Source organism: Pristiophorus japonicus, chromosome 2, assembly GCF_044704955.1.
Source record: "Pristiophorus japonicus isolate sPriJap1 chromosome 2, sPriJap1.hap1, whole genome shotgun sequence".
NCBI lineage: Eukaryota > Metazoa > Chordata > Chondrichthyes > Pristiophoridae > Pristiophorus > Pristiophorus japonicus.
The window spans coordinates 357981133-357997515 of record NC_091978.1 but is presented as its reverse complement, the minus strand read 5'-3'; the positions used below and the strand labels follow the sequence as shown (position 1 = coordinate 357997515).

Here is a 16383-nt window from a genome sequence, read left to right as displayed (position 1 = left end):
TCTCTTCATGGCTTTGACATATAGACATAAATTTGACAATAAATATGAAGTCTTGTGCACATCTTATTTAAAATGTGGCTGTAGCTCAAAGCCTTGCGCTTTCCTGATTGATTTCTTGAACCACAAAAAAAAAACCTGGCCACGATCCAATTATTTCATTGCCTCATCACATCTCTCTCAAATGTCTAAGCTATCGTCCAAGAAATGCCGTGGAAGATCCACTAGTAAAAATACAGAATCATTCCTGGAACAACAAATTAGAAGGATAATCTCATGATTCTACATTCGAGGGTGCAGTTTTGCTCACCGAAATAGTGGGTGAGAGGAATGGAGCTACCATGTTGTAGCCCAACTCCAACCTGTATTCCCCACACGCCAACTCCCGACCGGGAGCACAGGGCACTGGGAACGCCCCTTGGGTGTGTTCATAAAGTGTAGTAAATGTGCTTTATGCGGCTTAATGTCAAATTTTTATTGCATGATACTCATGTGAAGCGCCTTGGGACGTTTCACTACGTTAAAGGCACTATATAAATAAAAGTTGTTGTTTGTATTAATATTTCATAAAGTTTCATTGACCTAGTCTTAAATCCATTAAATCATCTATCCAGCCATTATAACAAATGTATTTAAAGTCTGTGTTTATTTTTAAAAACAGGTCAAGCAATTCTACAGTTCATGTTAAGGAGTCATGGGGAAGGATCGTCTTGAATAATAGCTTAAGCTGGTTATACAGTTTTTCAATTGGATCTTTTGAAAGAAATTACTTGGATATTTAAGTATTGAATAAAAACAAACGCTCTATTTTTGCATGCTGGCCAAGGCACAGAGAGGATATCTGGAGTCCGTTACATTCCAAATTGATTTTTGGCCTCGGCGGGGGGAACGTCTGGGCTTGACATCATTTGAGCAGGATGTACACAGCCTACTATTTCTCATCATTGTTTTACTCTTTTCTAGCTGTATGGGGATTCCCAGGCCAAGCTGCAAAGAATCTTAAAGCTGATATCTGGCGGAGGGCTTTCAATTACTGGCTCACACATCATGTGCGGAGATTTCCTCTACAGTGGCCACACTGTCATGCTGACGATCACCTACTTGTTTATCAAAGAATGTAAGTGGTTACTACCTGTTAGTAGGGCCTTAGCCCGAGCTGGTGCCAGGGGGCAGGTGCATTGGCGCTCTTGTCACGCTGTGCCACAGTGTAGTGGGATATGCTTTTGGTTGCATGGCTTCCCACATGGGTCCTTTCTGACATCAGTCACAGCAGAAATCAAGCATTGCCCTGTAGTGGTCAAAGGGGAGTCACTGCAGGTCCTGGACAGTTAAAGGGGTCGAGATCAGGTTACTTGCCAGCATTATTTTTTTTTTCAAATTTCTTTTTCAGGATGTGGGCATCGGTGGCAAGGCTGACATTTACTGCCCGTCCCTAGTTGCCCCGAGAAGGCGATGCCCCTTAATGGCTTTCTAATCCACTTCAGAGAGCAGTTAAGAGTTAGCTATATTGGTGTGGGACTGGAGTCACCTATAGGCCAGGACTGCAGGTTTTCTTCCCTAAAGGTCAATAATGAACCAGTTGAGTTTTAATGATCCGACAGCTTCATGGTCACTTTTACTGATAACTAGCCGATTATTCAGTGTGCAGTGTGCACTACAGGGGCAGAAAATAAATAGCCTTCTTTAAAAAATAAAAATGATTATTTGTTCCTTTTTGCTGGCTTGTGTACCATTTCACTCTATCGGACATTTCCGAATTCTGTTCGGATCCAGCAATGGAATGTTACTTGAGGTCAAGGGGCCACTGGAGGTCAAAGTTAGGAGTGATGTTCGGATGTTCCTCGCACATCCAACAGAGGGAATGAAATTATGCCATCTGACTGACTTTTCACCGAGTGCATCTGATATTTGAGGTGGGTACTATACCTACACAACATGCATCAATCATAAACTGGATCTGGATAAGAAATATCATTGGCCCATTCTAGCTCATCCATTCAGAACAATCCTGAATCAATAAAAGAATGATGTTCTGGAAAGGGTAATGGTGCTAAAACTCCTGGGCTCATTTAAGAAACACTGTGATGGGCAATCAGTAGGTTTGTTGTGATGGGTGAGGTAGGATGGATTGTATGGTCTTTCTCATCCATTTCAATCTTGTGATCGAGGTATTTTAGAAATGTGTCTACCTCATGTACATTGAAGATGCAATGGAAAGTTAATAAGATTATATAATTTGGACAATTTTGGCTGGCCTTGCATCAAATGGCTAGGGACAAAATTTAAATTTGAAAATGTTTAATTTGAAGTTATTTGTGATAAAAATCAACGTGAGCTTGTATGTATTTATACTGGTATGTACCATTAGTGCATGGGTATCCAGACTTTGGCTGCCATATGTTGCACTGGGCCTCCGGAGTGTATTGATGCCAATAAGCTGTGGAAAAATTATACATAAGCTAATAATCTATTATCTTCTGTGATCGCTTCATATGAACATCGGGACATACAGGACCATTTGGGTTCATCTGATCGGCCCCAGAGTTCAAAAGCAGAATAGACAGTTCACTACCTACATCCCTCAATGGACTTCCTCGCGAAATGCCTGTCCAACTCCCCCTTCATCTTTTTTTCCATTCTCTGTATATGGACACCGCTGTCAAGGCCAGCTTTTATTGCCTATCCCTAGTTGCCCTCGAGAAGCTGGTGGTGGGCTGCCTTCTTGAACGGTTACAGTTAGGTGAACATAAACCCTAAAAGCTGCTGGTCCACAAGCAATTCCAGGATTTTGACCCAGTGACAGTGAAGGAACAGTCAGGATGGTGTGTGAGGGAAAGTTGGAGGTGATGGTGTTCCCATGCACCTGCTACCCTGGTCCTTCTACAACAACAACAGTTTGTATCTATATAGCACCTTTAACCTAGTGAAACGACCCAAGGCACTTCACAGGAGTATTATGAGATTAAAAAAATTTGACACCGAGCCGCATAAGGCGAAATTAGGGCAGGTGACCAAAAGCTTGGTCAAAGAGGTATGTTTCAAGGAGTGTCTTGAAGGAGGAAAGAGAGGTAGAGAGGCGGAGAAGTTTAGTCAGGGAGTTCCAGAGCTTGGGGCCGAGGCAACAGAAGGCACGGCCACCAATGGTTGAGCGATTATAATCAGGGATACTCAAGAGGGCAGAATTAGAGGAGTGCAGACATCTCGGGGGGGGGGGGGGGTTGTGGGGCTGGAGGAGATTACAGAGATAGGGAGGGGCGAGGCCATAGAGGGATTTAAAAATAAGGATGAGAATTTTGACAGGATGAGAATTTTGAAATCGAGGTATTGCTTAACTGGAAGCCAATGTAGCGAGCATAGGGGTGAGCGGGACTTGGTGCGAGTTAGGACACGGGCAGTCGAGTTTTGGATCACCTCCAGTAAAAGTAGATGGAGGTTGCGGGTTTGGGAGATGCTGCCAAAGAAACCGTGGTGACATGCTGCAGTGCATCCTAGAGACAATACACATTGCAGCCAAGTCATGCTGGTATAGATGGTTGATGTTTAAGACAGTGAATTAAATGCCAATTAAGCAGTCTGCTTTGTCCTGAATGGTGTGAAGCTTGTTACAGCTACACCCATCCAGGAAAGTGCAGAGTATTCCATCACACTCCCGACTTGCACCTTCTAGGTGTAGGTGGTGGAGAGGCTTTGGGGAGTCAAGTTTCTGATCTGCTCTAGGCTGGTTATTCTGTTATTCTGCGGTGAGTGACTCACCTGAAAAAAATTACTGATATTATCAGCCTTGATCGTCTCCTTGGGAGAGTCCATTCTAAACATTCAGTACCCTCGATGTGAAATTGTTAGATTCAACCTTTCATCTCGTTGACCCTCATTGTTGCCAGGTAGTTTTTGATATAATTCATTACCTCATATTACTATGACCATTAATATTTCACTCGAAGTCATAGAACGTATAGCACAGAAACAAGTCTGTGCTGGTATTTTTCGATCACATGCACATCCTGGTCTAATCGCACTCTCCTGCTCACTCCCATATCCTTTTTTAATCGACTACTGAATTTCTTAAAGTTCCCTTCAAAAATAGTTTCTAACAGAGAATTCTTAATTCTAACCACCCTCTATATAAAGAAATATTTTCTAACTTCCTCTTTCATCTTTTTGTGACTATTTTAAATTTGTGCCCTCTCGTTACTGTTACATCAACCAGTGGATACAATTGCCATTCACCTTATCACAGCCATTATTTGCAGATTGGGGTACTTCCCATTTTTTTGTTGATCTGTGCCTCTGCTCCTCTACTCCATTTAATGGGTTCAATTTTCCCTAAAGCTTTTTTTTTGGCATACTTGAAGAGTTACGCCCATTTTTTGGGGGCCCAGGTATGGCAAAAAAAAATGTTCCAAGTTTCCCCGTTGGAGCTCTTCATTTTAGCGTGGCCTAACTTGTCCTTTAATTTTGGGGGTGGAGCTTTGATCTGCGCCAAAAAGATCAGGTTGCCATGGTAACCAGGGACACAATGCAAGCTGAGGCTGCAAAGTGAAACATACAGCCAGCTCGCAACACATTAAAACACATTGCACCAACTTAAAAACACATTAAAACATATTACATCAACGTTAAAACACATTGCATCAACTTAAAAACATATTAAAACACATTGCATCAACTTTAAAAACACATTAAAATATATTGCAGCAATATACCTCCAAATATGAAAGCCTGTCCCGCTCCTCTCCCCTAACCCTGACCGAAGGGCTTGCCGATCTGCTTGCCTAGCCCGTTCTGAGTCCCTTGCCTGTGCTGGTCCAGCTCCAGCTCCAGCTCCGCCCCCCCTCCCAAGCCTCGAGTGCCTTGCCCGTCCCGCTCCCTGCTCCTAGCCCTGGCCAAACGGCTTGCCGGTCCGCTGCCCCACCCAACCCTGGCCCCGAGTGTCTGACCGGTCCTGGTCCCCTGCTCCTAGCCCAGGCTGAAGGGTTTGCCGTTCCGCTCCCCCGCCCCTATCCCAGGCTGAATGGCCTCCTCCCTCCCAGTCCCCGCACCTAACTACACCCAAAAGGCTTCCCCCCCACCCCCTCTCTACCCCTCCTCTCTCTCTCTCCCCCCCCCCGCCCTCCCCCACCTCTCTCTCCCCCTCTCTTTTACATTTCCTGCTGCTGCTGTCCGGGCATCTGCTGCACTTACCTGCGTCGATTTCTTTAACTCTCCAAAAGGTTTTTCTGCAGAGGCCACATACGCTGGCCTTAGCAGAACTGGAGTAACTCTCAGCAGGCCAAACTTGCCTAAATATGAGGAGAGACTGGATCAACTGGGCCTTTATACACTGGAGTTTAGAAGGATGAGAGGGGATCTCATAGAAACATATAAGATTCTGACGGGACTGGACAGGTTAGATGCGGGAAGAATGTTCCCGATGTTGGGGAAGTCCAGAACCACGGGACATAGTCTTAGGATAAGGGGCAGGCCATTTAGGACTGAGATGAGGAGAAACTTCTTCACTCAGAGTTGTTGACCTGTGGAATTCCCTGCCGCAGAGAGTTGTTCATGCCAGGTCATTGGATATATTCAAGACGGAGTTAGATATGGCCCTTACGGCTAAGGGGATCAAGGGGTATGGAGAGAAAGCAGAAAAGGGATACTGAAGGAAAGATCAGCCATGATCTCATTGAATGATGGTGCATACTCGAAGGGCCGAATGGCCTACTCCTGCACCTATTTTCTATGTTTCTAAATGGCCTGAATTGACGCGGGTGGCAGGTTACACCCCCTTTGGATAAAAAAAAACTTACCTAAAAAAAAAATCGTACCTAATTGAGTTACGCTGGTGCAAATTGATTGGGAAAACTGTAGATTTTTAACTTAGGCTAAAGAAAGCAGCCTGCTCCAAAAAAATGGCGCAAATCACTGGGGAAAATTGAGCCCAGTATCTTACCATTTCTTTTCCAATTCTCCTAAAATATATCACTTATATTTTTTCTACATTGAACTGCATCTGCCACTGAACTGCCCACATTTGTTCTCAATATCTTCCTGCAATCTTTCAGAACCAGGTCAAGTATTGCCTCCTAAAATATAAACCAAAAATACTCAACAGGTCAGAATGCATCTGTGGAGAGAATAGCAGAGTTATCGTTTTAGGTCGATGAAAGGTCATCAACATGAAACTTTAACAATGTTTCTCTCTCTATAGCATGCGTATTTTTTCTCTAGCATGTTCCCTGCTGGGAATCCAGCCTGATTGACAGGCTTGGCTCCCTTTTGGGCGAGGAATGCACTCGAGGAGGCCACAGTCCCAGGACCAATAAGGAGCCTGCAGCTGCATTATTGGGTGCTTGGTGAGGTAAAGAGAGGTCCCCGATCCCAATGGGGTCAGATCCAGGGGGATCCAATCTCCAATTGAGGGGGGGTTTCAGATTGCGGGGGGGAGGGGGAGGAGGTTCTGATGGAGGAGGGAGTCGGATGGTGCAGAGGGAAGAAGGTACGCTTGACGGGCTTGGAGGAAGCACTCCTGCCTCTCCTGGCCCACAAGCAGTGCTGTAAAGGCACTTACATTTCCTAGGAAGCAGTCCTCACCTCCCTTCAGCTGCCAGGTTTCCCGAGGCCTGGGAAACCCGGCCAGCCAGGATTAAACCTGGAAGACAAGTTAAAATATGAGGCACGCAGCCTCATTATAATATTTAAATGGCCAACTCACCACCTGGGAGCGGGTTGGTTGCCCACCATGTCCAGGCACCATTAAAACTGGAAGTGGGCGGAATTGGGTCGGGTTTGAGATTTTTAAAATTTTAACATCCCATCCGATCCCAATCTTTTTTGTGGTTAAAATGATCTCCGTTGTCTCTGGCAGCACTCCTCTCTTTCTTCCTTCCCTATTCTGGCTGGAAGTCTTAAAACCCAGAACATTTAATTGCCAATCCTGACCCAGCTACAGTTATGTTTTAGTTACTGTTATTATATCACAAATTTCCATTTTAATTAATGACTCTGGCTGTCCAATTTTGTTTCTTGTACTCTGTGCATTAATAGCTGTACATATTCAGTTTGGATTCCCTTTATTACCTGCCCAGTTCCATTTTTTAACTTCCATGTTGTTTTAATACCCTCTCTTTACCTCCTTATGACTTGTATAAACCTTTTTAACAGTCTACTCTATTCTCTTGCTTTCTCCCTGCCCCAGCCATTTTAGTTTAAAGCCTCCTTGACAGCTCTGGTTAACCTCCTCACAAGGATATTGGTCCCAGCCGTGCTCATGTATCGACAAGTCGTGCTCCAGAGCTGGTCGCAATCTGCCAGGAATTGAAACCCTTCCATCCTATGCAACATACAGCTTAGAATGATTCCCTAGACATCGCCCGTATTTGAAAGGATAGAACAGTACATGACGATATTGTTGGGTGGTTCCTTACAGTTCAAGTGACCATGCATACCGTTACTCTTCTTCTCTGAAGTCCTAAATACAACAGTGACCTAGATGTGGTAACGAATGATATGATTGGATCAATGCATTGGCCAAATCCTGGCAAGCAAGCTACATCCTGCTTTGTTTTTTTCACTGACTTTTCCCACATCCAATCGCATACAGGCATTTCAATGTTGTGTGTGTGTTTTTCTTTAATTCATAGCTGTGTATGTTAAAAGGGTTTTTGCAGCCAGTTACGTGACCATAAAGGATTTCATTCAATCCTGCAGTGCAATGCCAAGACATTTTATATGAATTATCCAGGCTGTATTTTTCGAGCCTGTTATGTTTTCCAGATGATAAACACAAGATATATATTTCACCACACCCAGTCGTACAGAGACAGCTGAGTTGTGATTAACTTGATGAGCAAGAGCTGGATCTGTGTGTGTTTAAACAGCATGTATTAATGTTATAATTTATCCCATGACTAAAATCATCTGGCTTTGCTCCTGGGATAGACTTGATACATGGAGGCGTTTCCAGCTATTTACTATCACTGATTCTGCACAATTAAAAACAAAATTAATTGCAATTGGAGCGGCTTCGATCCTGGTTATAAGTACCTTTTAATTTTAGTAAGTATACCACACTTGGGTTCCGAGCCCATTGCTTCCCTCCCACATTTTCCCATCCTGCCCTGCACATGCTGACACATGGGGTAAGGTTGCACAGTTGCCAACATCGCTCGAATACATGGCCCGATTGACAATTATTCATGAGATAAGCAGAATATTCCACCACTGACGGTATCACTGCGAAGCCTGACCCTGTTCTCAACTGGCATCCATTCATTTGCACTTTGCATCAGGAGATACCAGCCAGCTGTCGGAAGCAGAACACATGACCAAATTAATTCTTTGCTAGCCCAAGGGAGCGGAGGCCAACAGTGGAACTCCCAACTGCTGTCCTAGCTGAGATCACCTCACTCAGTAAGGACTGTGAGTCAAACCTAGGATCCTCTGGGGTGTGTGATACAATGGGCAGATCCTTAGGCGTGCAAAGGGACAGGGAGATGTTCAAGCTTATTTTTCAATGTTAACATTGTGCGTGTTACATTTGATTAACTTTTATGTTAATGTAGTACTAGTTGATGATCTGTGGTATTGCACGAAGGGAGGAGAGCCCAAACGTAGTGTTTAGGTGAAGGGTGGTTAGAGGGTGAGGTATAATTGGAGCAGGGTGTGCCGATGATGTTCAGTCCTAATTTATGATGTCATGCATTCTGGCCTTATTTTTACATCCATCATAAATTCCTGTGTACATATGTTGGGCCAAAAATTGCGGCTGGAGGCGGATGCCTATCTTTTAGCATTCTTACGCTGATAAAAGCAGGCCTTACACCAGGCATAAGAGTGTAAAGGACATTTGCTGGGCAGGAGTTGGGCAAATAGCCCAAATCTCCTCCCGCGAAGGCCCTTCTCCCGGGGAGGCGCACGATCTGTCAAAAGATCGCAAGTGCCGGGTTTAGGCGCTAGCGCTTTGCACTCCTAAACCTGCGGGGCCTCTTCGGGCTCATGCGCACATCGTAGACAACCGGGAGGCCACAATTTACTGTCCAATGAAAACTGCCCATATAAACTTGCCATGCTGTAGTTACACCCTCCTATCAATAGTGTTGACAGGAAGTGCTTGCATGTGTAAGATTTTTACTATATAATTTGTACAGGCATAGCCCATTATAAATGTGGACACAAGAAATAAAATAATGGGAAAAATTGACACAATGGGTTTCATTTTAACATAACTCGCCCGGCAGGAAACCCATGGGATTGGGTGGACTGCTGGTTTTCCATCCTGCTCTGTATTACGCTCCGTTGATTTCAAATAAAGAGTAAAATCGGGCAGGATGTAAAATCAGCTTTGCACCCAATCTCACCAGCTTCCCAACGGGCGGGTGAGGTTAAAATTGCCCCCAATGTGTCCAGAAGTCAAAAGGAAGTGTGTGTGCAGACTTGCACTTTTTAATATAGATATATCAGTAGTTTTCTTTTAAACAATTGTCTCTTGGATTTCTGTTTCAGCCATTTGTAAGGATGCCACAGGGTAGATTTTCATCTTCACTGCCTAGGCGGTAATCTGGTGGACTGGATTGCACACCATTTATCGGACCCGCCCAATTACAATGGCATAAAAATCAGGCGGGTTAAATAAAGGGCGAATATCCGGACAGATAGTGAAGATGAAGCTTTAACCCCATGAGCCTCTCTTCATTTGAGCACAGCAGTGCAGGATTTAACACCCGTGGCTTTTTCCCCCACAGACTCGCCACGTCGGTTCTGGTGGTATCCTTGGATCTGCTGGCTCCTCAGTGCAGGTGGAATAGTGTGTATCCTCATAGCCCATGAGCATTACAGTGTGGATGTTTTAGTGGCCTATTACATTACAACGAGGCTCTTCTGGTGGTACCATACGATGGCCAATATTCCGGTGAGTTTTTGGTGGATTATGGAGATGGAAACACATTTTGAAGGTTACGCTCGGGGACAGCCAGCTACTTCACGACTTTTGACCATGGACTCTGGTTCAGTTTCTATGGATTGGAGGGTAGCTAATGTAACCTCTCTTTTTTTTTTAAAAAGGAGGGAGAGAGAAAACAGGGAATTATAGACCGGTTAGCCTGACATCAGTAGTGGGCAAAATGTTGGAATCAGTTAATAAAGATGTAACAGCAGTGCATTTGGAAAGCAGTGACAGGATCGGTCCAAGTCAGCGTGGATTTATGAAAGGGAAATCATGCTTGACAAATCTTCTAGAATTTTTTGAGGATGTAACTAGTAGAGTGGACAAGGGAGAACCAGTGGATGTGGTGTATTTTGACTTTCAAAAGTCTTTTGACAAGTTCCCACACAGATGTGCAAAATTAAGGCACATGGGATTGGGGGTAATGTATTGACGTGGATAGAGAACTGGTTGGCAGACAGGAAGCAAAGAGTGGGAATAAATGAGTCCTTTTCAGAATGGCAGGCAGTGACTAGTGGGGTACCGCAAGGTTCAGTGCTAAGACCCCAGCTATTTACAATATATATTAATGATTTAGACGAAGGAATTGAATGTAATATTTCCAAGTTTGCAGATGACACTAAGCTGGGTGGCAGTGAGAGCTGTGAGGAGGATGCTAAGAGGCTGCAGGGTGACTTGGACAGGTTAGGTGAGTGGGCAAATGCATGGCAGATGCAGTATAATGGAGATAAATGTGAGGTTATCCACTTTGGTGGCAAAAACAGGAAGGCAGAATATTATCTGAATGGTGAAAGATTAGGAAAAGGGGAGATGCAACAAGACCTGGGTATCATGGTTCATCAGTCATTGAAAGTTGGCATGCAGGTACAGTAGGCAGTGAAGAAAGCAAATGGCATGTTGGCTTCATAGCGAGAAGATTTGAGTATAGGAGCAGGGAGGTCTTACTGCACTTGTACAGAGCCTTGGTGAGACCACACCTTGAGTGTATTGTGTGCAGTTTTGGTCTCCTAATCTGAGGAAGGACATTCTTGCCATTGAGGGAGTGCAGCGAAGGTTCACCAGACTGATTCCGGGGATGGCAGGACTGACATATGAAGAAAGACTGGATCGACTAGGCTTATATTCACTGGAATTTAGAAGAATGAGAGGGGATCTCATAGAAGCATATAAAATTCTGATGGGATTGGACAGGTTAGATGCAGGAAGAATGTTCCCGAAGTTGGGGAAGTCCAGAACCAGGGGTCACAGGCTAAGGATAAGGGGTAAGCCATTTAGGACCGAGATGAGGAGAAACTTTTTCACCCAGAGAATTGTGAACCTATGGAATTCTCTACCATAAAAAGTTGTTGAGTCCAGTTCGTTGGATATATTGAAAAGTGAGTTAGATGTGGCCCTTACGGCTAAAGGGATCAGGGGGTATGGAGAGAAGGCAGGAGTAGGATACAGAAGTTGCATAATCAGCCATGATCATATTGAATGGTGGTGCAGGCTCGAAGGGCCGAATGGCCTACTCCTGCACCTATTTTCTATGTTTCTATGTGCAACAAGAAACCAATATGAAAGCTCTTTTATTTCCTTTTTCCCCCCAAAATCTCCTTTCTTGATTCAACTATCATCCAAGTGACCATTTTTCATGTATGAGCCCAGATTAATGTCAGCAGATATTTGTCCATGAGTGAGCAAAGCTGTGAGATTTATTAAGAATTTGCTAAGACAAGGACGTTGTGGGATCAGAATTGCCCTCCGCCCCGGTTGGGGCGGATAATTCGGATTAAGTGAAGATTCTCCGCTTGAATCGATGGGGCGGAGAATCGCTCGAAATTTCCCTTTTTTTAATGAAGAAATCGTCAGGATGGTGTTTGGAGCATCTGAGGGGCAGTAGTGCGCGGTAACTGGGCGGAAGGCGGACGGTATCATCAGCATGCGCTGAGCATGTCAGCGCGACGCTTATGATATCGTGCGATGCGGACGTGTCACGCTGCTGAGTAGCAATGTCTTTCCCCGTCAGTTAAAGGGGAGGGCCGCTGTGGGCTCTGCGGCCACTTTAGTGTCACCCACTGGGCTATTAGAGAGGGCTTCGGCCTGGCCTGTCGGCCGCCCAGCCGAACCCGTGGCCGCCATTGTCGGGCTAACTTCAGAATCAGCCGACAATTGAAATAAAATGGAGGCTGCGGCAGTCGCCTTCCCTTTAAGGGTGGCCCCTTTAAGAGGTTGGCGAGTACCTGACAGGGCGGGAATACGGGTGGGGCGGAAACAGTCGGAACGGCCTTACCGCCCCATTAGAGGCGGTAATGGACCTTAAAGGGGGGGGGTCAATTTCGGCCCCCGTGTCTTTGGATTTAGCTGTTTGGGTTTTTTAGTGACCTAATCCCTCGTAGTTTAAGTAGAATTATTTTAAAATAATTTTCAAATCTCTGGGCCACTGTAGGATGTTTCACCTGATGAGCGAGTACATGTGTAACATAATACCTTTTAATATAAGTTCTTGTTTTTCTCAACAGTCCTTGAAAACCCCCTCACAGACCAATCAATTTTCCCAGGCCTGGTGGTTCCAGGTTTTCCTCTTCCTCGAGAAGAACGTGCACACTTCGGTTCCCTGCTCCTACGTGTGGCCGCTCTCTTGGCCTCCAAGCTGCCTGAAGTCGCCGTGTTGGAGATACTCTCGGGTTCAAAAGTTGTGAAAAGCTCGCTCAAGCCCAAGTGATCCTCCATCTTCTCCTACGCAGCAGCCCAGCAAAAGAAGATTTTTTTATCTTATGTGGTTTACATTCACGTCCGTCTAATAAATGAATGAAGCAGTTTTCCAGACGCCGACTTGAACGTAAGCTGAAGAAATCTGGGACAGTGGGAAACCGAGGCTTTGCAGGTCTAGATGGTTAATTTTAACGTGTATTTAAGTTCATCTTAAATTTTAAATGCAGGTCTCATGGCTATTATACTTGAGTCATTCCTGAAGAAGTTGGTTAAATATATAAACCAGAAGCAAGGATCTCAGACTAAGTCTCACCTGTGATAAAGGTAACAAGGATATATGCTCAGATTCTCTGAGGACGCAGTCCTACCATGGTTGAACATTCCACTTGAAGGAAGAATTGGAAGGCACAGATAGGAGGACTAACTATCTCGTTGAGTGTCTTTTAACAAATCTATGCAACAAATTATTTTGCACATTATTTGAGATTACAACTAAAACTGTGAACTTTGAATTTTTAAAACCAGCATTCCTGAGTCCTGCCTCCACAGAAACTGGGATTCTGGGATGACTGGTTAGTAGCTTCAACCCTTGTAGCACATGCCAAAAAAAACAAACCAAAAAGAGTAGAAAGGGTCTCATTCTGGGCACATCTCATTCATTATTAATGTCATTTTGAAAATTATTAGCTAAAACTGAGCTGCTCGTAACTGGGGGTAAAAAAAAGATCCTAGTAAGGGGAGATGTCGGCCAGCATTCCCATCCAGTGATTGCCATCCAGTGACTCCTGGTACAAGTGTTCATGGGTGAACATCGGGTGAGGCCACAATCGGGTTGGATTGTGATGCCTTTAGCGATCGGATAGCTTTCCAGCACTCTCAGGCTGGGCTCTCGAGCGGAAAAGTTGCCACTTGGATGAGCTGCTGGAGGACTGCCCATTGAACGATACCTCAGCAAGGAATCACAGCTTTCAGGAGGAAAGAAAATGAAAGGCGAGAGGGAGGGAGGGTTCCTAGTACAAGATGGGATAGGTTAGTGTTAGCTCATTCAAATCTGATTTTCTGCAGTGATTCAAAGCTGTACTTTCTCACAAATCAGTGTTCTGATGAAGGCGAAGTTCAGCAATGCTCAACCCAATAGTTTAATCCTGATGGCAGTTGCATTCAGTTTGGTAGCAGAATTTAATATTTAATGTCTCCAGTCAATTGAGCAAACTAGATATTTGGATTGAATATTTTTGTTTTCCTTTCACCAGTAATAAGATGTGCATTTTATTTTATTTACTAAAATGTAATTTGTTACAATTTGTTTTTACCCAAAACACTGCCCAGAGTGAAATTGTGTATATATATGTCCCATTGTACATGTCACTTTCAATATCTGGGAACATGTAGATATGACGCATTCTAAAGATCAGTATTGCACATATATTGAATCAATATAGGACTTTTTTTCCCTGAAGCAGCTCGTTATCAAGATGTGAGTAGGTAAAGTTATTTCTTAAAGGGATAGTTTATGTATGTCAAGTCAATTGTGCCAAATCTCTCAGTCTTGCTTACATGGCAAATTCTTGCACAGTTTAAAATAAGCAGTTTGCTGCCAACTCCAGGAACAGGAGCAACACCACGTCTTTTGCAAGAGGAGTTGGTGAATGGGGTTATTTCCTGTTACTGGAGAGGGAGTGGCTGCGGTTGTTCAACAGGAATGCATCTGGGTCTCTGCCCAAACCTTCAGTGACTGCGTACTGCCTGTCGGTTTGCACTAAGGAAGAAAGGCAGACAAGTTTAAAACTCTCCACCTGGCAACTGGAGCTAGTATAGCACATGGGTGAGCCCACTCTGTGTCCTTCCTTGTCTCTCTCTCTTTCCCTCGGACACACACACACACACACACACACACACACACCAGTACCAGGTCGATGATGATCTGGCTCAGGAGTAATCGGAGCAGCATTTGATAATGACCTCCCCTCCCTGCTCCACTTCTGGTGACGTCCTGCTAGACAATCTCACACTTCAGGTCACTCCTTAAAACTTAGCCTCCATGGAGGTATGTTCCACTCAATAGCTCTAGAGTTGCTCAGTGTTAGAAAAGGGAGGTATCTATACACTTAACTCAGTCAACCATTATTTAGTTGAACTGCTCGTCAAAGGTAGCCTGGGAGCTGGAGTTTTGAATAGAACTTCCTTTTATGTGGCATGTCATTCGGTTGCCATGACATCAGGAAAGGGGAGAGTCAGTTGACTGTTCCTATTTGTGATACCTCTGTGATGTAAAGCGGTTGCTCCCAGGCAACCTCTAACTCACCGGTTTAAACTATAAAACATCATAACAGAGAGACACAACAGTGCAGACATCTATCTTCAGAACAATTAAAATTATGGAACAATTGAGTAGAATATATTTTCCATTTCAAGGAATGCAGATAATTATGGAGGCCTTTAAGACTTGATTTGGAGCTCCCTGAAGGTTGCATCTTGCCATCACTTTACCTAGTTCAGAAAGTGTTTTCAAATCTAAATTCAAATTGGTGAAAGAGTTGAAGAAAATCACAAGGGTTTACTAGGGGATACAATCATTGGTATTTGTATTATTCTAAAATGCTGATTTCATATTTTAAATAATTTTAAAAATAATTTCATACCTTGTATTTTAGTCCTAATCTGTGTATATGTACTTATTATGTATTTCTATGGGCACAGTTTGTCTCTCAAAATGTCGTAATGATTGTGTACACTTACAGTAAAATATTTGATTGAAAAAATGTATTGAATCATTTTGTCTCATCTCAATGCATTTTTAGTTGTGGCCTATTTATTTCATTATAAATCACAACTTAGTTTTATTTTTCGGTTGTCTCCCCTCCTCTCTAGAAGGCTTTGACTTCTGCTGGACTAGATTTGCTGGTCATTCTCCAGTACCTGGCCTGGCTTTTCCTCGTGTCGAGTTCAGACAGTGAGAGTTGGCGGGCTACTTTCTGTGGGGTGTGTATCACCATGCTGTCCCAGCCCAGCACCAACATATACACACACCTCCTAATGTCACTGGGAAGTGGAACCCTGGGACTCACTAGCTCAGGGCTGCTTGATACCATGGCTATGATTAACTGTACCTGATTTGGCTGTGGGAACCCTCGAAGACGGGAGCGTGCTTCACAGTGCAGGAAGAGAAGGCCTCCCCACCGGAATCGCAGGCTCCTCTGGTAAATTCGTAAAAATTCTCTGGTCGGAGGCGTTCATCTGAAAGAAGCCTCCGACTGGAATTTCAGGGCCATTGCAGCACTCCTTCAGTACGCCACTAGATTATGTGCTCAAGTCTGGGAGTGGGACTTGAAACCATAACCTTTTCACTCGGAGGCAAGAATCGACCAACTGAGCCAAGACTGACATTTTAAGGTAAATCTGCCCTCTAGTCTTATGCCCTGAAGAGAAGAAAAGATAGTGAGTAAGAATACAACACATTATTACAGCAGTTGTGCTTAAACTGGGACACTGCAATACTTAACAACAAAGATACTTGGTGGTGGAAAGGTAAAAGTCTGGTCTTTATCAAATGTCATTTCAGTAATAATCAGTTGACCTATGTGTTGTGTATCTGTAAAGCATGCACTCCCATGTTCTGCCACCAGGGAGCGCATCCCCTGAAGTCCTAAGGGATCCCAGCATCCCTTGGGAGCACTGCATATAAACCGGGTCCTAAGGCCTGTTCCTCACTCTGGAGTGTCTTAATAAAGACTGAGGTCACTTACTTTAACCTCCCTGTGTGCAGTCTCATC

General features: G+C 44.2%; 1 protein-coding gene across 4 annotated transcripts in view; it reads left to right on the top strand.

Moving 5' to 3' along the window:
• Positions 1 to 15297, top strand: part of sgms2a (sphingomyelin synthase 2a) — a 100734-nt gene extending 85437 nt beyond the window's left edge. For all 4 annotated transcript variants that reach the window (XM_070872578.1, XM_070872574.1, XM_070872575.1 and 1 more), the window contains 3 exons: positions 961 to 1114; positions 9717 to 9883; positions 12418 to 15297. In XM_070872578.1, coding sequence (XP_070728679.1) covers positions 961 to 1114; positions 9717 to 9883; positions 12418 to 12597 — 501 coding nt within the window. In that variant the 3' untranslated portion in view covers positions 12598 to 15297. The remainder of the gene's footprint in view (positions 1 to 960; positions 1115 to 9716; positions 9884 to 12417) is intronic.
• The last annotated feature ends 1086 nt before the right edge of the window (positions 15298 to 16383 follow it).